The sequence below is a fragment of the Hippocampus bargibanti genome, linkage group LG12 (assembly GCF_051943395.1).
Source record: "Hippocampus bargibanti isolate YZ-2025 linkage group LG12, ASM5194339v1, whole genome shotgun sequence".
NCBI lineage: Eukaryota > Metazoa > Chordata > Actinopteri > Syngnathiformes > Syngnathidae > Hippocampus > Hippocampus bargibanti.
This window is the reverse complement of record NC_142745.1, coordinates 20,989,238-21,013,375: the sequence shown is the minus strand read 5'-3', so window position 1 is coordinate 21,013,375 and position 24,138 is coordinate 20,989,238. Positions and strand designations below refer to the sequence as shown.

The 24,138-nt window shown below is 44.3% G+C and overlaps 1 protein-coding gene and 1 pseudogene across 2 annotated transcripts in view; one reads left to right on the top strand and one right to left on the bottom strand.

Moving 5' to 3' along the window:
- Positions 1-315: 315 nt before the first annotated feature.
- The window catches only part of itih3a.1 (inter-alpha-trypsin inhibitor heavy chain 3a, tandem duplicate 1), a 28,728-nt gene continuing 4,905 nt past the window's right edge, over positions 316-24,138 (bottom strand). Inside the window, exons 1-20 of one of the 2 annotated variants that reach the window (XM_089009631.1) lie at positions 22,941-23,084; positions 20,077-20,231; positions 18,148-18,252; positions 17,912-18,074; positions 17,722-17,832; positions 15,650-15,778; positions 15,436-15,552; positions 13,945-14,113; positions 13,748-13,873; positions 13,471-13,652; positions 7,669-7,854; positions 7,410-7,549; positions 7,104-7,264; positions 4,925-4,951; positions 4,721-4,777; positions 4,533-4,646; positions 4,231-4,432; positions 3,393-3,565; positions 3,168-3,279; positions 316-492 (exon numbers count right to left, since the gene is read on the bottom strand). In XM_089009631.1, the coding sequence (XP_088865757.1) occupies positions 354-492; positions 3,168-3,279; positions 3,393-3,565; positions 4,231-4,432; positions 4,533-4,646; positions 4,721-4,777; positions 4,925-4,951; positions 7,104-7,264; positions 7,410-7,549; positions 7,669-7,854; positions 13,471-13,652; positions 13,748-13,873; positions 13,945-14,113; positions 15,436-15,552; positions 15,650-15,778; positions 17,722-17,832; positions 17,912-18,074; positions 18,148-18,252; positions 20,077-20,231; positions 22,941-22,955 (2,583 nt within the window). In that variant the 5' untranslated portion in view covers positions 22,956-23,084 and the 3' untranslated portion in view covers positions 316-353. Of the gene's footprint in view, positions 493-3,167; positions 3,280-3,392; positions 3,566-4,230; positions 4,433-4,532; positions 4,647-4,720; positions 4,778-4,924; positions 4,952-7,103; positions 7,265-7,409; positions 7,550-7,668; positions 7,855-13,470; positions 13,653-13,747; positions 13,874-13,944; positions 14,114-15,435; positions 15,553-15,649; positions 15,779-17,721; positions 17,833-17,911; positions 18,075-18,147; positions 18,253-20,076; positions 20,232-22,940; positions 23,085-24,138 lie in introns of those variants that run through there. The other variant, XM_089009630.1, reaches the window with a different exon arrangement.
- Positions 8,720-9,804, top strand: LOC148890859 (uncharacterized; annotated as a pseudogene).

The following is a 24,138-nucleotide window of genomic DNA, read 5'->3' as shown; positions in this document are numbered from 1 at the left end:
TATATATATATATATATATATATATATATATATATATATATATGTGTGTGTGTGTGTGTGTGTGTGTGTGTGTGTGTGTGTGTGTGTGTGTGTGTGTGTGTGTGCGTGTGTGTGTGTGTGTGCATGTGCATGTGCCCCCCCCCCTTGCCATTTTTTTTCAGACTTTTTTCTCGTCCCTGGTGCAAGTGAGCTACAATGGCTTCATTCGGTTCGGTCGTGTAGTTGTTTGCTTGATGAATTGCAACTCCCGCCCCCAAAAAAAACAAAAAAACAACTGTTGCAAATTTTATTTATATATATATATATATATATAAATACATATATCTCAAACGCCACGAAAACCTTTTGCTTGTCTAAACACTTTTAAAGAGGCCAGAAACAATGTAGTCTGAGGCCTCGCCGTCAATGAGGCCCGTCCCGTTACGATGGATGAACCAGCAGGGCACGTTGTTGCCGTTCTTCCCGCCGCTTCGGAAGTCTCGTTGCCAGCCCCTGCAAGGAGCGGGACAATGACCATGAGCAGAAAAAGACAAATCTGGCCCGCCACATCATTTTATTCGGCCCGCCAAACCAAGCCAAGCGTGTCAAGTTCCATGAAAGTCCGAACCAAAATTTCAAATTGTCCCATGGAAACCACAATAACATTATTTTTGACTTAAAAAAAAAAAATCTAAAAAATATAATAATAATAATAATAATAATAATAATAATAATAATAATAATAATACATTTTATTTATAAGCGCCTTTCAACACTCTCAAGGACACTTTACAGTCACAGGATATTTTTCATGCGGGTGAGCAGCGGCAGCCACACGCAGCAGCGTTCACTCAACCAGGAAGTAACTCAAATACAGTAAAGTCTCGTTATATCGATATCGGTTATATCGATAGTACCGCTTATTACGATACTATTTTCATTTCCCTTGCACATTTCTAGTCTTTTTATGTATAATTAGTACCGTTTAGTACGATACCCGGTTATTACGATAATCCGGTTATTACGGTGCTCCTTTTCATCCCCCGCCGGCCATTTTTGTTGTTTATATCGATATATACGTCGCGCCATTGGTCAACTTGGTCACGTGTCTTGTTACGTGAGCCGCCATCGGTCGCGCCATTGGTCGACTTGGTCACATGAGCCGCCATCGGTCGCGCTATTGGTCGACTTGGCCGTGTGACTTTGTCACGTGACACGCCATCGGTCGCGCCATTGGTCAACTTGGTCACGTGTCTTGGTTACGTGTCACGCCATCAGTCGCGCCATTGGTCGACTTGGTCAGGTGACTTGGTTACGTGCCCAGCACCCGTGTAGCAGAGCCATTTTCATTTTCAGACGCTAGCTCGTGTGTAGCAGACGAGATTGAAGTGTTTGTGTTAAAAGGTAAAAATGGGAAGCAGAAGAAGATTGATGACTTTTTTAAATTGTATACATAATACAGTAAGATGTAAGCGTTGCAGTTTCCCTGTTGTGTTATATACATGCCCACTGTACTGTATATGAATGCAATCGTTTTTTGCAACAATGTTTCTTGTTTTGTCTGCTGAAGCGCGATGATTTTGAAAATTATTAACATTCCATACTGTGTATTAAAGGACAGCCGATGTCACTTTTTATTCAAATGCAAATAAAAATGACTTCACGCCAAGACGTCTTGCATTGCTTGTGAATCCAAACAATGGCTTCAGATTCGGATAATATGCTTTCTTGTTACACATCCAGTTATGAATATGTTTCAAATACACTGTAGTTCTGAAGATTAAAGCATACATGTTTACAATCATTAAAGAATTATATGCCATTTTGAGGCAACATTGGGGGAACATCTCTCACCCAAAAAAAAGGGAGCTAATGGCCAGCTCCGTTTCTTATATGGCGCTTGGCTGCCCTCTTTTGGCGGCTTTTGTTTAATGCAGTTCGGCGCAGGATCGGATATATCGATAGTCCCGGTTATATCGATATTTTTTCGGACTCCCTTGAATATCGATATAACGAGACTTTACTGTAGATAGAAAGCTAGCTAGCTAATAGATACAGTAATAATAATAATAATGCATTTCATTTATAAGCGCCTTTCAAAACTCTCAAGAACACTTTAGGCACTTAGAAATGAAATGTATTTATTATTATTATTATTATTATTATTATTATTATTATTATTATTATTATTATTTAGAGTCACAGGATATTTTTTTCCGCGGGTGAGCAGCGGCAGCCACATGCGCCAGCGTTCACTCAACCCAGAAGTAACTTAAATAGATAGAAAACTAGCTAGCTAGCTAATAGATACAGTAATATAACATAAATATGAAGTCAATGGCGCTCTACGTTCAATTTTCAATTCCCGAAAAAAATTGTGAATGGCAGTAAATGAGTTAAATGAGCTTTGAGTCATGGTGAAGTTTCGCCTTTTTTAAATACGTTCAGCCCAGAATGTGTAGTAACATTGAATTGGATTGGATTAGCCTTTATTAGCCTTACAGTGGATGTGCTAAGAATCATAAACAGGAAGGAATATACAGTAAAGTCTCGTTATATCGATATCGGATATATCGATAGTCCCGGTTATATCGATACTATTTCTAAGCACGCACAGAGAAAATTACATGCAAACAGGGTCGGATATATCGATAGTCCCGGTTATATCGATATTTTTTCGGACTCCCTTGAATATCGATATAACGAGACTTTACTGTAATTGTACATTTGGAGTTATTTTGAGAATATAAAAAATGGCTGTTGATAATGTATGTTATTTGCTATCTATTGGCTATTTATTAGCTGGCTAGCTATCTATGTAGCTGGCTAGCTAGCTATATAGCTGGATCGCTAGCTTTCTAGCTGGCTAGCAAGCTATCTACCTGTATATCTATTAGTTATACAACTGGCTAGCTGTCTAGCTAGCTAGCTATTAGCTATCTATTAGCTATATAGATGGCTAGCTCTCTAGCCAGCTAGCTATTAGCTATCTATTAGCTAGCTAGCTAGCTTTATATCTATTTTAGTTACTTCTGGGGTGAGTGAACTCTGGCGTGTGTGGCTACCGCTGCTCACCCACAGACAAACTTTTTTGTTTTGAAAGGCGCTTAGAAATTAAATGTATTATTATATATTTTTTTAATAAAAGCCGCCAGCGCTCCGTTTCGGTCCCAATGGCCGAGTCTCACCTGGTCACGTTGAGATCTCGTCCCTTCACATGCATGGTGGCATCGGGTTTCTCCGGCACTTCGCCTGGACGCAAGTTTGAGATCTCGTAATCAATCCCATGGTAGAATTGACCTGGAAAGGTAACCACGGGTCATTTTGAGGGTTGTGTCTTTGGACTGGGCGGGCCTTGGCCCCCTTTCCATCGAGTTGGCGGACGGGCATGCTGGGTGTATGCGGCGCTCTACCTAGCAGACCGTGCACAGAAGGCGCCAGCAGGTGGGTGTCCAGTGTGTAGAAGCCCAAATAATCCTGTTGGTACGGGTGCTTCTTCCACACTTTGTGCAGCAGGATCACAAACTTGACAGAATTTTTGAGAGTAACTGTCAGGCTGCGGTCTTTGGTCAGGAGAATATCCATCCTGGGGAGGAGAGCAGAGACGGTGACAGATGCATGTGTGTCTATGAGAAGGTTTCTTCAGCTGTCATCTGTACTTCTTTGAAGGTGTCGGACGTTTCGCTTCTTATACAAGAGGCTTCGTCAGCGAACTAAAATTTGCCTGTAGTTTTGGTCCTATGTATATATAGCCCTACTGTCCAGACTCTGCTATGATTGGTCCCTGCTCTCAGGTTGGGGGCAGTGGAGGATGATTCCCTTAGGCTACACTGATTACTTCAATTGTCCTGACAGATTACTTCTATTGTCCTGCCTGAGTATGGAGTCTACAACTGGCCTAATAGTCCTATTTGTGCTGGTATCACCTCATCAGCATAACTAAGCCTATTTTGCCTAAGAAGTCTGTTGTAGGAATGATCCAAATTGAACTTCACCCCACCATTGGGATTTAGTGAGGATTTTCCTGTTTTATGAAAATAGCTTAGTTTACTCCTCTTTCAAACCATCTATTTTCTTTCGCTAAGATTTTAATATCATTGTCGTCAAATGAGTGGTTGCTAGCTTCACTTCTATTGTCAGTCAGGACAATAGAAGTAATCAGTATAGCCTCAGGGAATAGTCATCTGCACCCCCAACCTGAGAGCAGGGACCATCGATTTTCATAGGAAGGAGATGCTCGCAAGCACTCACGTGTCTCCTTTGAGGGAAGTGGCATTGGACCAGCGCAGCTTGAGCCGATCGCCATCCCGCAAGATGGAGATGCCGTTGGTGCTCACTTCCATTTTCACCCCTAAGTTTCGGTGAATGATGCCAAAGCGCCAAAAGTAGGTGTACTTGTGACCATCAGCGGGGATTTGCTTGTCTCCTCGGATCTGGCCATTCACCAAAATACCTGACGCCAGCCAGCGGAGACAGAAAGGGCAATGTGAGGGGGCGACAATGGTGACCTGCAGCGGAATTGGCCGACTGGATTAATCCGCGCTCATTCGGACCTGACTTGCTGTCTTTCACTAGGTTGAAAATGGTGCCCGGCTTGTCGTTGATGTTGAAGCACAGGGCGACATCTCTGTCCGGGAGCTCGATCATGAAATGAGGATCTCCGTCCACTGCAAGAAGAGGCACAAAATCTCACAGTGTCATTCAAACAGAATTCCGTTGTGCAAAAATGGGCGGAGCTTACCGAAATATGAGGGTGGAACATAGGCACTGTGGGGCGGGTTGGCGTAGTGATAACGCGCTACGGTGCGACCCGGGAAGAAAAAAAAAACAAAAGAAAAATGGTACACCGCTCACTTGCGTCCATTTTCATTCTCTTTGGAAATACACAAGTTTGGGTGGACGTTTGCAATTTGGGAAAGGAGGAACAGAAAATCAAAAGTCTTACAGTTTCGTTCCGCTTGTTGTCTTTCCTCTATGGGGATCAAAGGGGGGAAAATGAATTGTGGAAATCTCACAACTGAAACCTCCTTTCATAAAGTACAGTGATACCTTAGCTTACGAACTTAATTGGTTCCCAGACAGAATGTTTAAGGTGAAAAGTGTGTATCCCAAAAATTAATTTCCCATAGGAAACCATTAAAATGAGAATAATCCGTTCCCAGATCCCCATAAAACATTCTTTTCTACTTTCTAATTTTCTAATTACATCAGAATGCTGTTCATCGACTTCAGCTCAGCATTCAACACCATCATCCCCCAGCAGCTCACCGACAAACTGAGCAAACTGGGGATCAGCACCTGCCTGTGCAACTAGCTGCTGGACTTTCTGACGGGGAGACCACAGGCAGTCAGAGTTGGAAACAACACCTCCAGCACCATCACGCAAAACACAGGGGACTCCCAGGGGTGTGTGCTGAGCCCCCTCCTCTTCACTCTGCACACACATGACTGCTCACCATCATCAACCAGCTCCAACCTCTTCATAAAGTTTGCGGATGACACGCCTGTGGTGGGCCTCATCAACAACGATGAGGAGACAGCATACAGGGACGAGGTCAGCCGCCTGGCCACTTTGTGCAAGGACAACAATCTCCGTCTGAATGTGGAGAAGATGAAGGAGATTGTTGTAGGGAGAGTGCACCCCCAGCATGCTCCAATAACCGTCGAAGGTGTTGCAGTTGAAAGAGTTAGCAGCACCAAGTTCCTGGGAGTGCACATATTCAAAGACCTGTCCTGGAGCCACAACACGGCATGACTTGCCAAGTGATCCCACCAGCACCTGCACTTCCTCCGCAACCTCAAAAGAGTTGGAGCCCCGACCCCCATCACAACCTCCTTCTACCGCGGTACAATCGAGAGCATCCTGACCAGCTGTATCGCCGTGTGGTACGGCGCCTGCACTCTCTCGATGTGTTGCAAGACTCTGCAGCACATCGTGAGGACAGCTGAGAAGATCATCGGTGTCTCTCTCCCCCCATTCAGGATATTTACAACACCCACCTCACCCGCAGAGCCGTCAGGATCGCTGGTGATCCCACCCACCCCTCCCACAGCCTCTTCAGCCTGCTGCCATCGGGTAGGAGACTGCGGAGTCTCCGAGCCAAGACCAGCAGGCTCAAGGACAGTTTCTGCCACCAGGCAGTCCAGAGACTCAACTCCCTCCTAGCCCTGCCCCCTCTGTCCCTTCACACTTCCACACTCACCGAACTCTGAGTACACACTACACGCTGTACTATCATCCTGAACTCTATTTTTTGTTCTTTCTTGTTTTTTTCTGCAAGACCTCACTTCAACCTTTTTTGTTGTTTGTTTATGCATTACTACATTACGTCACTTTACATACGACACTACCTCACTTTACATACAACACTATCTCACTTTACATTCAGAAATTACATGTATTGTCTTGTCAATTGTATGTCTTTTTTAGCCACATTATAAGTGCCTTGCACGCTGGGTCCGACAGGAGAGTCATTTCATGTCTGCTGTATGTCATGCATATTAGCATATTTGACAATAAAGCTGACTTTGACTAAGCCTGAAAACTACACAAAATATACCATATTTTATGTATAATAAATGTGCTATGGTATTATAATTAAAGAAATAAACGGTACTATATAATAAAGTCGATAGCTTTTTGCATCAAGTGTACAGATGGCTTGTGCGGGTTATTTGTGGAGCCTGATTGATGGGATATTTTAACCTTGCAGTCAACCCTCTGCCTTTGAACTATCAAAGTTGAAACGAGTCCAAATGTCACTGTTTTCTATCAATTTTATCATTCTCTCTCTGTCGTCTGCCTGTCTCTTTAATGTTTAACGGCCTCACTCTGTCTCTGTCTGTAACCTCCACCCCCTCACTGCTGCGTTCTTGACCAATCACGTGGCTTTAACCAAAGACTGGGGCCGGGGAATAGAGACAAAAACAGTTGGCTGCCATTTTGTTGTTAGGAGAACGGGCTCGTTCGTGAACGACACATCACTCATTGTGGCCCTTCGTGTCTATCCCGAAAAAAAGTTCCTATGCCAAGGTAAAATTGTAATAAATTTAACGTTTGTAAACCGAAAAGTTCGTAAGCCAAGGGGTTCGTAAACCGAGGCATCACTGTCCAGAGATTTTACCCTCGGTCAGTTTGTCAGCGATGAGGGGGCTGTCTGATTCCTTCTCAGTCTCAGGCTTGGTGACCACCATGGAGGTGAGAGGGGTGACGAAACTGTAGCGCAGGGACATGTCCAAGGCTTCAGCAGTGGCATTGACTTTCTCATCTGGGCTGCCGCTCTTGCTATAAGAAAGAAGACGTCAAGGGAGCGCACGGACCGTCTCTGCCCGCTTGCCGTGCCTTTCTCCAATACTCTTCTCTTGGTGAGGCTGGACTCTCTGAGGGAAATGTGGACTTTGTCAACTTGGAGCAAAATGGATTGACTGACCTCTTCTCTAGTAGCTGCTGGATGGTCAGGTACGCCCACAGACGCTCGGTGAAATCCCCAAAAATGTACCCCTCATTGGGGTAGACGGCGCCCCAATCCAGAGCGGCGCTCTCGCCCTGCACTTGGAAGTTGTCCTCAAACTGAAAAGAGGGAAAACAATGAGAGGAAGCGCACCCTGCCACGGACTACCTTGAAATACGGAGTAGGGGGCAGCGAGGCCTCGGCCGGTGTGCGACGACAGTGTTTGACGAGGTCTCACCCCGTGGCCCACCACTTCCACCAGGAAGTTGTCCATATTGTTGTCCACCAGCCGACCAGCCACGACAATCTCAGAGCCGTTAAACAACTGGCTGAAGTGGTTGGTGGTCAGGAAGTCCACTGCCTTGTCAGGGTAACGTAACTCCACTTCGGAAAGCAGCGGGCTGGACACCTCCTCGTAGAAACCCTGCAAAGAATTCATTCACAAATTTATGTGTGCGCTCCTCGGGCAGCTGGTGCCTGTAACTGTGATAAAGATTAGCCGGAATAAGAAGTTATCATATTTAAAAGTTTCATGTTGTTATATGCTTCGTCAACGTGTGATTCGAATACGCAATTGAAGCACAGACAACCTGGGGTCAATCAAGTCAACAGACACAGCAAGTTAAACTGTCAGCTTCATCTAGGTCGTAGATGAAGCTGACAGTTTAACTTGCTGTGTTAAACAACTTGAACATCCTTCACAGGAAGAGCTCATTAGCCAGGTTACAAATTCATCAGCTCATGGAAAAAGACAAAATACCTATGTTTTACTACTTACAGCTGTTGTGACTCAGAACGTTCCAGGGGCATGTTATTCTAATCAAGAAAACTATGTTTTACTAATGTATCATTTAAATTTGCATATACTCTCAATGAATAGCTTGGCAGAGGGCTGCAGAATTGAGATGTCTGTCATGACTGGCTGCGTCTCCTGCAGGGCAGTAAAAGACAATCTTCTGGGTCCGCGCCTTCGTCCACAGTGTCTGATTGGACATCTCTGACAGACTGTCTGCCATTATTTCCACACCACCAAATGAGATGTGAATGCGGACGTGTGTCCACCACCCTTGTAGTTGTGAGAGCCCTAGAGATGAGATGCCGCATTTCGTGTTTGCCTTGGTTGCTCTTAGCCCCTCTCCGCCACCCTGCCCTACAGTGTTCCGCAGGGTGGTATTTCGGACTCCTGTTGGTTTCACTAGATTTATTTATTTTTGTTTCCGGCCCCATTTTACGAAATCAGAATCAGAATCATCTGTCTAATCCTCATATGTCCATTCTCTGCTGTGCAGATGACAGTCAGATCTCTGTCCTGCTGAGGAGGAAGGGATGGTTCTCGTTCAGACCGCTTTGGGAAATAAAAGCGTGGATGCAACAGATATTCTGAAACATCCACAAATTCAAGATTTCGCTGACGAGAGTCACAGCCTCTGTTATTTGCTCCTGAGCATTGTTCTTGTTTTTGTCATTTTCATTTGTTTTCGGTAACCTACGAGGCCTACTTACACGAGGGAATAGTTGCTTAGCATTGGGGAATCCACGTTTGGTTTCTTTTCACCAACACAACAAAATCCATAAGGTTTTTCAGGGCTCATCGCGAGCGGCGCAGCAGCTCTATACGGACCTTTGAGACGCTGTCGGAGGAGGGGCATTCATTGATTATAGCAGCGTGGGTTTTGAATGTCACTTCCATCGATTCACCTTGCGAACCTATGTTCTTTGCCAAGCAAGATGGATGAACTTCTTCTTCTCATAAAGACCAATAAAACATTTGCATGTTCTGCTTCACTCTGCTGCACTGAAAACTGGCTCAGTGACCGCCACCCAGATTCTATGCTACACCTACCGCGACACAGAGCAATCAGGGAAATCCAAAGGTAGTGAAATATGCTTCTATATGAACGAAGAATGATGCACTGATGTCACAAAGCTCGACGCACCCTGCAGCCCGGACTTGGAATTGCTGTCTCTCAACTGCAAGTCATTCTACTCGCCACCAGAGTTCGCCTCTTTTATTCTCGTCGCCATGTACATTGTACCACAAGTTAACAGTAACACATCGATACAGACGCGAGCAGACCATGTACACAAACTCAAACTAAAATATCCAGTCACCCCTTATTATTTTGAGTGGTTTTAATAGAGCATATCTTAACCATGTACTTCCCAAGTATAAGCAGCACATTGACTGTTTCACCAGGGAAGGCAATATTCTCAATCACTGCTACACACCACTCAAAGGTGTATACCGATCGGTTGCCCACGCAGCAGGGTCTTTCTGACCACTACTTAATACACCTAATTCCTACATACAGACAGAAACGCAAATGTGTAAAACCAAATGTTTAGCTGTAAAAAAATGGACAGATGAGGCAAAGTTAGCTCTACGTGAATGCTTCGACTACCGTGATTGACGCTTCTTTGAAACGTCAACGGGCACACTGCATGAAGACCCAGACACTTCAACGGGCACACTGCATGAAGACCCAGACACTGTAACAACATGCATTAGTTTCTGTGAGGACATGTGTGTATCAACAAAGTCCTTTCACTCCTTCTAAAATAACAAGCCATGGTTGACCCAAAAACCTATACAGCCTCAGAAGGATAAAAGAGGCCGCATTTAGAATTGGAGATCGAGCACTTTCCAAACACAGCCGTAACCAACTGACAAAGTAAATTAGTATTGCAAAGAAAAGCTATGCGGTGAGGCTTAAAAACATTTCTCGACTAAGGACTCTGCATCAATGTAGAATGGCCAGAAAACCAGTCAGAAACTATCAGTCACTTTCAGAACAATAAGGGTCTGGCCTTTGAGCTAAACATGTTTTTGGCGATTTGAAAAAGACACCCCATCTCCCATATCTGCCCACTAGTACCAGAAACTACCATATCTACGCCCTCTCCCCAACAGATCCATGAACTGGACGTGAGACGACTCTTCAAGCAGCAGAAGACCAAGAAAGCTGCAGGACTTAACAAGTCTGAAGTCTGAAAATCTGCACTGACCAATTGGCTGCGGTCTTTACACAAATCTTCAACACAACGCTGGAGCAGTGTGAGGTCCCATCCTGCTTAAAACAGTCTTTCATAATTGCAGTTCGCAAGAAACCGGGATTGAACAACTATAAGCCTGTCGCTCTGACGTCTGTGGTCATGAGGTCCTTTGAACCAGTGGATCCTCTGCTTCCTGACGGGACGAACACAACAGGTGAGACTGGTAAAAATATCAACATGCACCACTAGACCTGGAGCCCCACAGGGATGCATCCTCTCTCCATTCCTCTTATACCTCTACCCGAATGATTGCACCTCAACACACCCAGCTGTCAAATTCATAAAGTTCGACACCACGGCCATCGGTCTCATCAAAGACGGCAACGAGTCTGTGTACCTACAAGTGGAGCAGCTGGAGCTGGTTCTGCCGACACAACCTAGAGCTGAACACACTCAAGATGGTACAGATGACCGTGGACTTCAGGAAACATCCATCACCACACCTACCCCTCACAGTATCCAACTGCCACGTGTCAACCGTCGAGACCTTCAAGTTCCTGGGAATCATAGTCTCCCAGGACATGAAGTAGGAGATCAACACTTACTCCAGCCTGAGAAAGGCACAACAGAGGATGTACTTCCTGAGGCTGTTGACGAAGCATGGCCTGTCACAGAAGGTGCTGCGACAGTTCTACACGACAGTCATCACATCTATCCTGTGTTCATCCATCACAGTTTGGTTCGGGGCAGCCACAAAAACGGACAAAATCCGACTTCAACAGACAGTTAGGACGTGGAAAAAATCATTCAACCTTCCCACTCTCAAGGACTTGCACACTCCAAGAACCAAGACAATGGCACGGAAAATTCTACTGGACCCTTTGCACCGTGCCCACAACCTTTTTTAACTACTTCCCTCAGGCAGGTGCTAGCTATCCATGCGCACCAAATCCAGCAGATAATTAAACAGCTTCTTCCCCCGAGCCATTAACTCTCTAAACAGTAACCCAAATAAAACTGTATAGTGCCTCTTTGCAATTTTGCACAACCCAGTAGCTGTCGCTCTGTACTCACTTGAACCACTGTTTCTCACCTATCTCGAGCACCAGACACTTTGAGCGCTCAAGGACATTTGCAAAATTGACAACTTGTTTTACTACAAATACGGCGACAGTGCACTTAAAAATGGTTCACCTATATTCTGCACCAAACTGTACAACTGTTATCTGATTTTATTCGACCACTGATCACTTAAGCTCTGCTTGATACCTTGTCCATTGTTTCAGTTGTTCCTGAGAGGTACCATTTAAATTGAAGAATCCGTTTAGATTAGATTAGTCTTTATTAGTGTCCCCCATACTTATTTCTCAGTTCATCCAAATTAACTCCTTCACTTCCTCTCCTGTATCATCTGGTGTGGCCCAAGTCTCCGTCCTGGGACCGCTCGTCTTTATCACCTACCTTCTTCCCCTTGGCAATATTCTCTGTAAATTTGGTATACAATTTCATTGCTTTGCGGATGACACCCTGCTCTATCTCTTCAGCAAACCTCTCTTCCACCTTCTTCCCTTTCACTCTGCCTCTCTGAAATTAAATCCTGGTTTGCCCATAACTTCCTCAAACTTAACAATGAAAAAACTGAAATTCTCCTCGTTGGTACCAAATCCACCTTGAGCAAAGCTAACAGTTTCTCTCTCACTATTGACAATTCAACCGTGTCTCCCACCCCTCAGATCAAAGCTTAGGTGTCATCCTTGACAGCACACTATCTTTCCACTCCCATATAAATAACTTAAGCCGATCTGCGTACTTCCACCTACGCAATATCAAACGTCTTTGCCTGTCTCTCACTCCTCACACCATTGCTATCCTCGTTCATAGTCTTGTCACCTCCCAGATTGACTATTGCAATTCACTTCTGTTTGGGGTCCCTCAGAAACTTCTCCACAAACTTCAACTCGTCCAGAATTCTTCAGCCCGGATCATCACCAAAACCTCATCCTTTCACCACATCACCCCTGTCCTCCAAGAGCTCCACTGGCTCCCGGTCAAATATAGAATCAACTTTAAAATTCTTCTTTGTGCATTTAAAGCTATTCATAACCTTGCCCCCCCCCCCTCCATACCTATCTGACATTCTTCAAATTTCTATTCCCTCTCGTTCCCTCAGATAGTCTTCCTCTCTCCACCTCTGTGTGCCCCCCCGGCCCGTCTCAGCACGATGGGTGACAAAGCCTTCAGCTGCTCTGCCCCAAACTCTGGAACTCACTTCCTCCTAACATTCGGAACATGGATTCTCTTCCCATCTTCAAGTCCCATCTCAAAACCCACCTATTTAAAATTGCATTTTATGTGTCGCGCTCTCTCTTGTTTCTATTTATAATTGTATTTTATTTATTGTATTCTATTTGTAATTGTATTTTATTTATTATAGTACGTATGCTTGTCTGTGATTGTAAAGTGTCCTTGAGACCTTCGAAAGGTGCTTTCAATGTATTATTATTATTATTATTATTATTATTATTATTATTATGTCTTTTTTATGATGATACTAGTGCAGCGTGTTGTACCGAGACAAATTCCTTGTTCTCCACACTTGACCAGTGAAGATGATTCTGATTCTGATTCTGAAAAAGAAACACAAGTTTTGGCGTTTGGGGCTGAAGAGGGAGCACATGGCCCTGATTCTAGCTTTTCTTTTGCTCTCCCACTCCTCCGATTTTAGAGTCCATTTTAAGAAAACTCCGTTTTCCTCGCAACGGCTAAGGTCTCTGAGCTCCTTGGCCCATACTCACGTCTGCCGACCACTATGAGAAGTGGTGAGAACCCTTCTGAGGCGCAAGGGATGGAGCCTTTTCTTTGGCTTCTCCTACCCTCTGGAATGACCTATCGTTAAATGTGAGGCAAGTGCATTTTTCAAAGTTGTTTGAAGACACCCCTTTGTTCATTGGCTTCCGACCCCATGTGAGACCGACACGGATCTTTCTGCGTTCATCTGTGCATAAGGATGGAAAGATGAAGTTGCACGATATGATAGGGTAGTCACCTTCAGCTGAAGAGCTGCATCGGAGGCCTCAAAGATTCTGCGAGCCAGTCCCTTGTTATTTTGACTCAGCAGATTCAAGAAGCCAAAGTCCACATCGTTTCCAAATCCAAGAGAGAAAAGTGTCATGTTTCCACCGATGGCGGAGGCCACGTTCTGCTGGATCTTTCTCGGATTGCCCTCACCTGCGGAAGACACAAGCGCGCCCAGACTTTATTGAAGCTGGAAACGACATCAAGAAGGTCCGCCCACTGGGAGAAGGACTGCGACCCACGCTCACCACCATTGGGCATTCCATCAGTGAGTAAAATCATCATATTGACGTTCCTCTCCGGGACCCTCTTCTTCGCTGTGTCTGCCAGCAGGATGTTCACACCTTTTAGTAATGCGTCATTGATGTTGGTTCCTAGAAATAGCGCAGACAATCAGAGAAGCCATTACGGGTCCACCGTCTGTTGCGGCTCTTGAGTTGCGTACCCCCTCCGGCTTCCAACCCCTTGACGTAGCTCATTGCCTGAGTCACGTTCTCCTTTGTCGCTTTGCTCAGTGTTTCCTTCCAGTAAATGACTCGGCTTTCAAATGGGACGATGGCAAAATAGTCGTCCTGGTTCAGATCTTGAAGTATGGCCATTATTGCCTCACGGGTCTGGAAAAAACAAACATTTGTACATCACATGCAGAAAGCACAACCTCTTCGATCCATTTATCTCCACCCCACCCCTGTACCCTGCGTTGTCTGCGGTCTCCCTCATTTGAATCTTTCCTCCTTGTACAGGTAACCAGACCTTTTTTTTTTTATCTGCGGCTTCCACAGCGACAGAGACAGCAGGATGATTTATGAAGCTACAACACAAAGCACTGGTCCCTAAAAGAGGACCAGGTGTATAATCAAAAATAAACAATGCCAAAAACGCACAAAAACTCGCACATGGTGGCGCAGAAACGCAACAATGCCAAAAGGATTACGGGATGAGGTGGGGGGGGAGGCTTGGACCGAGCACTGAAGACAAAGTCCAGGGTAATACAAAGTACAAATACAAGTTGATAGCGTCCCGTTTTCGTACCCGCTGTCCTGAAGAAGGTAGTGTGGACGCGGAGAGGCATGGCCCCGCCCAGCTGTCAATCCGAACGTGACAATATCGTTTATTTGCCGGAGCAGCATTGCACAAAATGGCCAAAATGGAACTGTATAGTGCCACTTAGCAGTTTTTTTGACGACGATACTAGTGCAGCGTGTTCTATCGGAAACAAATTCCTTGTGTGTTCTACATACTTGGCAATAAAGATGATTCTGATTCTGAAAATGATGATACAAAATAACCATTTTGTAACAAACGCGTACGACAATTTTCTCCAGCATGACAGCACAGCAATCGGGGGGAGGGGAGGGGTGTCCACTGACGCCAAGGCGGAGCGGGTGGGATCGCCACGACGCAAACGCCGCGTCGGGCTCACGGTCGGCGCCACCGCCTCTTTGAGACAGGTGACCTCTTGTGGCTTCTCCTTTAGCATGGAGAGCCATTTTTGGAAAGCTCGCATGCGTGGGAAGCCGTGCGGATTTGGGTCAGCAGAAAGCGTGTTCGCCGACACAGGAATGAAAATCGATAATACGAAATATAAAATGATTAAAATGACATGAACAATTATAAGATTTATAAATGAATTGTCAACATTTTGGTGTATAATAGTATTCAATAGAAAACGTTGCTTACAAATAACAGATTGACATCGTATACTATGCTGTCGTATAGGAGATGCCAGCGTGTCGTCATTTGTCATGATCACATGATCCTCGCGTCAGCCGTTTTGAATGCTTTTCGATTTACGACCGTTTGACTTACGACCGTTTTGTCGGGACGGAACCCGGTCGTAACTCGGCCGTTACCTGTAATTTACGTACACATGGCAACAATTTCCTGAAACTGTCACAACACACAAAGAGACACAAATGTTCCCACAATCTCTTACCTGGCGCATTTTATTTCCATACATTGAGCCGCTCCTATCGATCACAAAAACAACATTTGTGGGGACTCTTGGCAAGCCGGGCGGCGCAAAGAAGTGCACAAAGTATCCATTGACAACCTGGACGGAGGCAGGCAGAAGAGGTCCGTCCGTAAGTCCAATGAAAAGCATGCCGCAGCAAGGCAAACAATCCTTTCACAATAAGCTGACGACTGACCTGAATCTCCCCGAGGCGGGTGCTACGTTTCACGTCATACTTGATGATGAAATCTCCATCGATCAGTGTTTCACCGCAGCCTGGACATTGTCTTTGCTGATCCAAACTGGGCGAGAAGGCAATGTGTGCCTAAAGGTAGGATCAAAGTTAGTGATCAAGCACCTGCAAAATGATGAGCAGTGAGGAACGAGTGAGTCACATCGAGGCTCCCATTGTGACTTTGCCATATTGATCGTCACCGAGGCTGTGCTACACTGAAAGCTTAAAGTGTCATGAGCGAGTTGACAGCGGGGCGCGGCCTCCACTTCTGACGGCCGCCAGCTGCTGTCAATTCCTTCATTACCGACTGTTGGACATTTAAACCCGACGCTGGCACTTACCCAGCGTCGGAAGATACGTCGTCTCGCGCCTCGCCCGTACCTTGAACTTTAATTCAGTACGTGAGTTGCTTCCCCCGAGAATTGTCTAGCCACGATCGCGTCGGTTTGTATGCACCGCATCGTATGCTGTTTTGCACCCTTGTGTGCCTTTTATTTTGTTAGTTAGTGTGGTTGGGTGGATTGCCGCCGCCCACCCACTAGCCTTGCTGTTTTTGTTACTTTTGTTTTGCAAACCTTTTACCGGGTCCGTGTCATCTTGGACCCGCGCTTTCTGTTAATAAATCTTCTGCCTGCACCAACGCCTCTGTCACCTGCTTGGCAATCCACTACCACTCCCTACGTTCCCACTCATTGGCTGCCACTGTCATTGCCGAAACGTGACATAAAGGGCCTATTTAAGAGCTGACACATGGAATTGGATAGTGTCTAATCGAAATCGAAATTGGCATCCAAATGTGGATGCCAATCTGATATGGAGCAGTGAGGCCGGTACAATGACATACACACCACGTTGAGGCAATATTGACGTCTTACAAATACAGTGATACCTTGGCTTACGAACTTAATTGGTTCCCAGACAGTGTGTAAGGCAAAAAGTGTGTCTCCCAAAAATTAACTTTCCCATAGGAAACCATTAAAATGAGAATAATCAGTTCCCAGGTCCCCATAAAACATAATTTTCTACTGTCTAATTTTCTAAGCCTTAAAACTACACAAAATACACTTTGTTTTATGTATAATAAATGTGCTATGGTATTATAATTAAAGAAATAAACTACAGTATAATAAAGTGGTTTTATTTACCTTTGTGATGGTCGTTGATGGCTTGATGGAATGGAGTGGCCGGTTGCATCAGCATTAAATACTTGATGAGAAACGAAGCCTTCTTCTTTCACCATCTTGAGGAATGATCCCTTGGAGGTGCTTTCTCTGCGATAATTTTACCTAGTTCCTCATCAATTGTGTTCTGTTTAGCTGGGTTGATAGCTTTTTGCATCAAGTATACAGATGGCTTGTGTGGGTTATTTGTGGAGCCTGATTGATGGGATATTTTAACCTTCCAGTCTACACTCTCCTTTTGAACTATCAAAGTTGAAACAAGTCCAAATTCCACAAACTTCGCCTGCCATTTTCTTGTCAGGAGAACGGACTCGTTCGCGAACGACACATCACTCATTGTGGCAGCTCCGTGTGTATCCCAAAAAATAGTTCGTATGCCAAGGTTAAATTTTCATAAATGTAACGTTCATAAACCGAAGAGTTCGTACGCCAAGGGGTTTGTAAACTGTGGTATCACTGTACTCTTAACAGCTACATACACCTGTCACCACCACAACACAAACACACACACCTTAATAGCAACTAATATGAATCAGAACTGCCCCATGGGTATATGAAATTCCACAAGGTTCCATGTCAGGGCCCCTGCTGTTTCAATCAAAAAGGGCACTTTCCCCTTCAGGGCGCTTTGGTTCTATCTAGAAGAACGCTGAACGTTTTGAAAGTCCTGATGTTTGGTCCCGGTTGTCCTTGTACAACTTGGACTATATATAAATTGGACTGTTATTTGATGCTGTATGGGCAGATTGGCGTTGTTGTGAGAGCCCCCCTTTTTTATATTCGGCAACTGGCTGAGGTCAAGACAAAAAAAAGGAAATATTTTTTTCCAATTTTGAGAATCAGAAAACGTACCTTGTTCTCTGTGACGATTTTCTCCACCAAGGGGAGCAGGTCATTGGAGAGGAACGAGGCATGGGTCTCAACGTAAGCGAGGCCTTGAGGCTCGAATATGTTTGCAACAATCTGATTCAAAAAACGTGAAGCAATTGTCACGGCAGATTCGGCGGCAGTTGTACGAATTGCTCAATGAAGATGGGCTGACCTCAAACTGCTGGACAAGTTGTTTGGGTTTCACCCGGGTCAGGATCTCATATTGGCCCAGTTTCCGCTGGAGCAGCTCCTCGTGGGTCAAAACGAAAGTCACGTTACTATGGGCTGCGATGTTGACAGACACCGAAAATTTCTCCATTTTCCTGCCGGAAACCCTGCATCGGAGCACCGCATCAGTCCTGGGCAACGTGATCCGGGAAAACCTTGGCTTTGCTCTCGCCGACTTACTTGACCAGCCCGGCGGTCTGTCCTGAGGAAGCCGCCTTTTCATACTGTTTCTTGGCTTTCTCTTTCTCCTTCACCTCTCCTACATACACCTGGCCATTAATTTCCCTGTGAAAGGCGAAAAAAGCGTCAGGGTGAAGTGTAGTGGCTCTCAACGGACATGAAGCCTGTTCCTGTTCACACAAGAGGAGAGCAGGCTTAGGGGTTTTCTCATCATGTGCCGAACCGTGACCTCCAAACCAGTGTCCACTAGTGATGGGAATTCCGGCTCCTTTAAGAGACCTGGTTATTTTGGCTTGGCTCACTAAAAAAATCTGGCTCTTTCGGCTCCCAAATGGCTCCTCAGTTTGTTTGTTTTTTTGCTTAAATTAATTAATTAACTCGGGCGGCCCGGTAGTTGAGTGGTTAGCACAACGGCTTCACAGTGCAGAGGTCGCCGGTTCGCATCCCGGTATGGCCTCCCTGTGTGGAGTTTGCATGTTCTCCCCGGACCCGCGTGGGTTTTCTCCAGGTCCTCCGGTTTCCTCCCACACTCCAAAAACATGCACGGTAGGGAGATTGACAACTCCAATTTGTCCCTAGGTGTGAGTGTGAGAGTGACTGTTCTTCGTCTTTGTGTGCCCTGCGATTGGCTGGCAACCAATTCAGGGTGTCCCCCGCCTCGTCCCCGAAGACAGCTGAGATAGGCTCCAGCACCCCCCGCGACCCTGATGAGGAATAAGCGGTACGGAAAATGAGATGAGATGATATATATATATATATATATATATATATACAGTAAAGTCTCGTTATATCGATATTCCCGGGAGTTCGAAAAATATCGATATAACCGGGACTATCGATATATCCGACCCTGCGCGCATGTAACCCTGCAATCATGTGGCATGTAATTAATTAACTACCAAAAATCATGTAAAATTATGTGAAAAACGAATTACTCATGTAAAATATACACAATAAACGTCTTGGCGTGATGTCACAAACAAGGGGGTGGGACCTTCTGAAAATGAAACTTTCTCAGATCATTTTGAAGTAGTTTTGGGAGACTTTAAGTCATTTTTATTGGTGTTTTTCATTTGACTAAAAATATCAGCCTGCGTGTTTTGGGTATTTTAGATGCTATATCAAACGTTTTTCTGATGTCAGTTAGGAAACAAAAAAAATTATGTGAAAAACGAATTACTCATGTAAAAAATACACAATATCAAATATTTTTAATTGTATGGCTTCATTTATATGTGCACAGAGAGCATCCACTAAGTTTCACGTTCACTGTGGTTACTCTGGTCTGATGATCAGCTGTCAATAATTTGCTTTTCATATAAGTAATGCTATCATACCAACGGGTAAAAATGATAATAATTGAATAATAATAACAGCATAATGTGATAACATTTGTCCATTGTACCTGTCTACACTGATATCTAGTGACCTGCTCAAATGGCTCCAAAACAGTGCATGCATCCTGCAGTAACTCCCCAGCAAAATTCTCAGAAATGTGTCTTTCATTGAATTCAAAACAATCCAGCAGACAGGTCCCCACTTTAAAATTTTCAATAGTTTCTCCCCTCCCCCTTCTCCTCACTGCTGTAGGTGTCTGTAATTCTCCCCTCCCTCCTCTACCACGGATCTTGACCAATCACGTGTGACTTTAACCGAAGACTGGGGGCGGGAAATAGAGGGGGGAAAAAATCAGCTCCCATTTCCGGCTCCTTGTTTGGAGATGGCTCTCTTCGTTCACTTCAGAGATCCGGCTCCAAGAACCGGCTCGTTCGCGAACGACACACTACTAGTCTCCACACCGCACCCTGATTTTAGACACCCCGAGCAATCAAACGTTTTCCCTGGTCGATCACATCACCCGTGAGGGTGTCACCTGTACGGCGTGATGTTTGACACGGCTCTTCTGAGATAACGTCGCAAGGACCTTACATGGTAAAGTTGGTGATGAAGGCCGTTTTGGGGAGATCCACTTCAAAGAAGATTTCCTGCGAGATGTTGGCTTTGTTCAGAGCCGTGGAGGTCATGACGGTGTGGGCAAAACGAGACGTCACCGTGCAGTCCACTTTCACGCTCTGCACCTCCACCTGAGATAGAGAGAAGGAGGCATCACTTCAAACCCCTTTTCAGATCAGGACTCCTTCCGGGTTTTGCTCTCACTCAAAATCGCCCTCGTAGGACTTACCGGACCCTCTGGCGCAATGATCATCCTGCTCGTATCAGGACCACACAAGGTGGCGCACCTAGTCGAGCCAACGGGGTTTTCACGAGTCGTTTATTAGCCTCTGATACCAAAACGGGTGAATCGTACAGCTTGACGCTGACGGACGAGACTTTTCAACCAACCTAAAATGTTTTAGATTCTGCCAAGACTCCCGAGCAAACCCCTGCAAGCTATTGGGACAGCCACCATTCAAAGCCTGTATGGAAAGGGTGTCAAACTCTTTTCACATCGTGGGCCACATATGGCCTCGGTAGATGTCACGTGGGCCGCCCGTTAAAATTATACCATATATGCTATCTTCTTCTTTTCCTTTCGGCTTTTCCCTTCAGGAATCACCACAGCAAATCAATGTCCTCCATCTAACCTGGTTTTGTGCATTCTCTTCTATAAATAACCAAAATACCGAAACTTGTTGAAAACACACCAAGCACAAAGGTTTCCCACGCATGTCTGTAAAAAAATATGACGTGGTCCATTTTTCATTGAAAATTCTACACTCCTTGTCCACTTTTCTCCGTTTGGATAATGACATTTTGGCTAATGAGGATGTTGAAACCGCGGTTGAAAAAGCACCATTCTACACCTAGTGGACAATCCTTGAATTGCACCTCATTAAAAATATGAATTCTGTGTCGTTCGTGCATTTTTCCACTTGTAAGTTATCCTGTGGGCCATATCAAACGTCCTTGGGGGCCGGTTCCGGCCCGCGGGCCGTATGTTTGACACCACTGCTGTATGGCATACCTGTCAACGTATACGTTTTTTTTACATCATTTTGAATTGTGTATGTCGTATAACAACTTTTATACGATTAAAAAAATGTTTTGCGGTTCTCGAGTCTTGCTACACATCGAGTGGGTGCTACACATCAGTACTGACGCCTCAAAATGGCCTGAAAAGACTTCTTTAATCGATTGCAAACGTTTATGCTTTCCTCTTCAGAACTATTTGAATCATATTCATAACTGGATGAGTAACAAGAAAGCATCTTCTCCGAATCTGAAGCCATTGTTTTGATTCTCGAGCAAGGCAAGACGTCTTGGCGTGATGTCACAAACAAGGGGGCGGGACCTTCTGAAAATGAAACTTTCTCAGATCATTTTGAAGTAGTTTTGGGAGACTATACGTCATTTTTATTGGTGTTTTTCATTTGACTAAAAATATCAGCCTGCGTGTTTTGGGTATTTTATTTGCCGCCCACAAATTTCATTTTGAGGGGGTGTCATACCACAGCACTGTTGACGCAGTCCCCCCGACAAATTCACTCTGCTGGATTCAAGCAACAACACAACGGCAATGAGCCGACGAGGGACTTTGGGGTTACCGAAGGTCTAGCGCAGACATGGGCTAACTACGGCCCGCGGGCCACACACGTTAGGCTTTTTAATCCGGCCCGCCGAACTTGTCCAAATTATAGTAAAACAGTGTCTAAAACTCATGACAAAAAGTTAGCGGACACCAGGGAAGACTACTCTGAAAAGTTGCCTGCCCCATTTTTTCACAACTTGAAACACAATAAGCTATTTAATCACAAAAAAACCGTTGTATAAAGGATTTTTTTAACTAAAGATGCTAAGCGCCTTTCAAAACTCTGAAGTACACTTTACAGTCACGGTATAATGTACGTTTATGTTTTGTAGCGTCATAAATTTTGTTAGCTTCTTTTGAATCTTCTGTGGCTGAGGTTCTGTGCATTTACTTTGGAAAATGATATGCAAATGCACGACCTTATAAAACTGGGGATACTCCGAAGCACGAAGCAGGCTTCTGATTGGCTGCCGTGCCGAGTATGCAAATTTCAACTGCTGGTAGCCTATGTCTGTGTGCTTGGCAACGATGCACGTGAACTCTGCGCGTGAAGGAAAGGGTGTCCGTGGCGAGTTTGTAGAGCGGTCGGTCAGGATAATCCATCCAGGATTTTATGGAGTTTAACACAAGTACATATTATTAACCTTGAGTATTTCATTGTGTAATAATATGTTTTGAATGTTGAAAACAATTCCATTTTTCAATAAATATTGATTTCTTTAATTTTGCACCTTCGAATGAAACTTATTAAAAACAGACGCAATCTTGATAAATCACAGTGCGTATGTTATTTTAATCTATTTACATTTCCTCCTCCCAGTATCTGCGAAATTGTATGTAAATATTGCATATTCCTTGAGACAAATTTATTAACTGATAAGGGCTATTTTTCACATTTGAAAGACAGTATAAATTGGGTTGTAGTGTTCTTACTGTGTTATGAGGTTTGCACACACATTTAATTTTTTAGTATTACACGCCCTCCAAATGCTCCTGGCCACCTCTGTCAAATTTTAGAACCCATTGTGGCCCAGGAGTCAAAACGTTTGCCCACCCCTGGCCTAGCGGATGAGGCCGCGAGGCGTGTCAAAAATACGCGGCCCAGCTTAACCACCGACAAAATTGCGGTTACGTTGGCATTTGACGCCGTTGGCTGCTCTTCGTTTGCCAGAATTGATCGCGTCATTACAGAAATGCCCGTTTAATGAGATCGATATGCAGCAAGACAATACAGAGAAAGAATCCAAGCAGATGTTTTGCTCACCATTTTAACCGGCATACTTCTTTTCTGGAAGAAACAAAAAAAGCCATTTCAAGAAACATGCCATCACTGATTTATTGGGGGTCATTTTTGGAGAGAAAACGAACATTTGGAACATATTCTATTCTGCCTATAGTAATTGCATTACAATGCAGCACAGTGCCCCTAGTGGTGGAAATAGTTAAAACCACCAGAGCTTTCAGCTGCTCTGTCCCCAAACTCTGGAACTCACTTCCTCCCAACATTCGTAACATCGATTCTCTTCCCACCTTCAAATCCCATTTCCTTTTCTCTCATTTTCTGTGTAGCTCTTTCTCTTGCTTCTATTTATATCTGTATTTTATTTATTGTGTTTTATTTGTGATTGTATTTTATTTATTATAGTAACTATGCTTGTCAGTGACGTGCAGTCAGGGAGGAAATCATGGAAATATCAAATGACAAAATAAATTAAACAGTTATATTTATTTAGTGATTTGTACTTTAACGTTCTTTTCCATTTAACTTCGCCATTTTTGGATTTTTTTTCAAAATCGCTGAATTTTCACATTTACCGTTCAAATACTAAGTGGAGAAGAGCGGTGAGGCAAGCCTCACCATGGATTGCGCAATGACTATGCTAACTGTGCTGGCTTGCTCTGCAGTGAGACCGCATTGCTGTCCCTCTGCATATCGCGATTAAAGTGTTCAAACACTTTTAGTATATGAACTAAATTTCTCCACTTTAGCTGGTGTATACAATGTACAGTCACTGTACAATGTACATTATAAACACTGTACAACAGTGTTTATTTTATTTTATTTTATTTTTATCAAAACTGTGTGCATAGGTGAGGCAACAGTTCTCCTGCCGCATGACAGGGGGCGCTGGTGAATACAGAGATTCTTGCGCCTCCTCGGCTGCAGAATAATATAATTAGTGAGAGCAAGCTACAGTAAACAGTTCGCAAGTTAAGTGCAACCATACTACAGTAAACAGTTCGCAAGTTAAGTGCAACCATCCAGTCATTTTTTCGTGTTGCTTGGCCTTATTTTCATTTTCAGAATGGAGGACTACATATATAAATTGAAAGAAATAGTGATACTTAAACCTGAAGAAAGATAAGGAAGGCTTCTACAAAGAAGGTATAGATGCCTTTCTTCAGAAGAAGCAGTGCATGGACTTTTTTTTTCTTTTTTTACAAGTAAAGGTAACAATAAG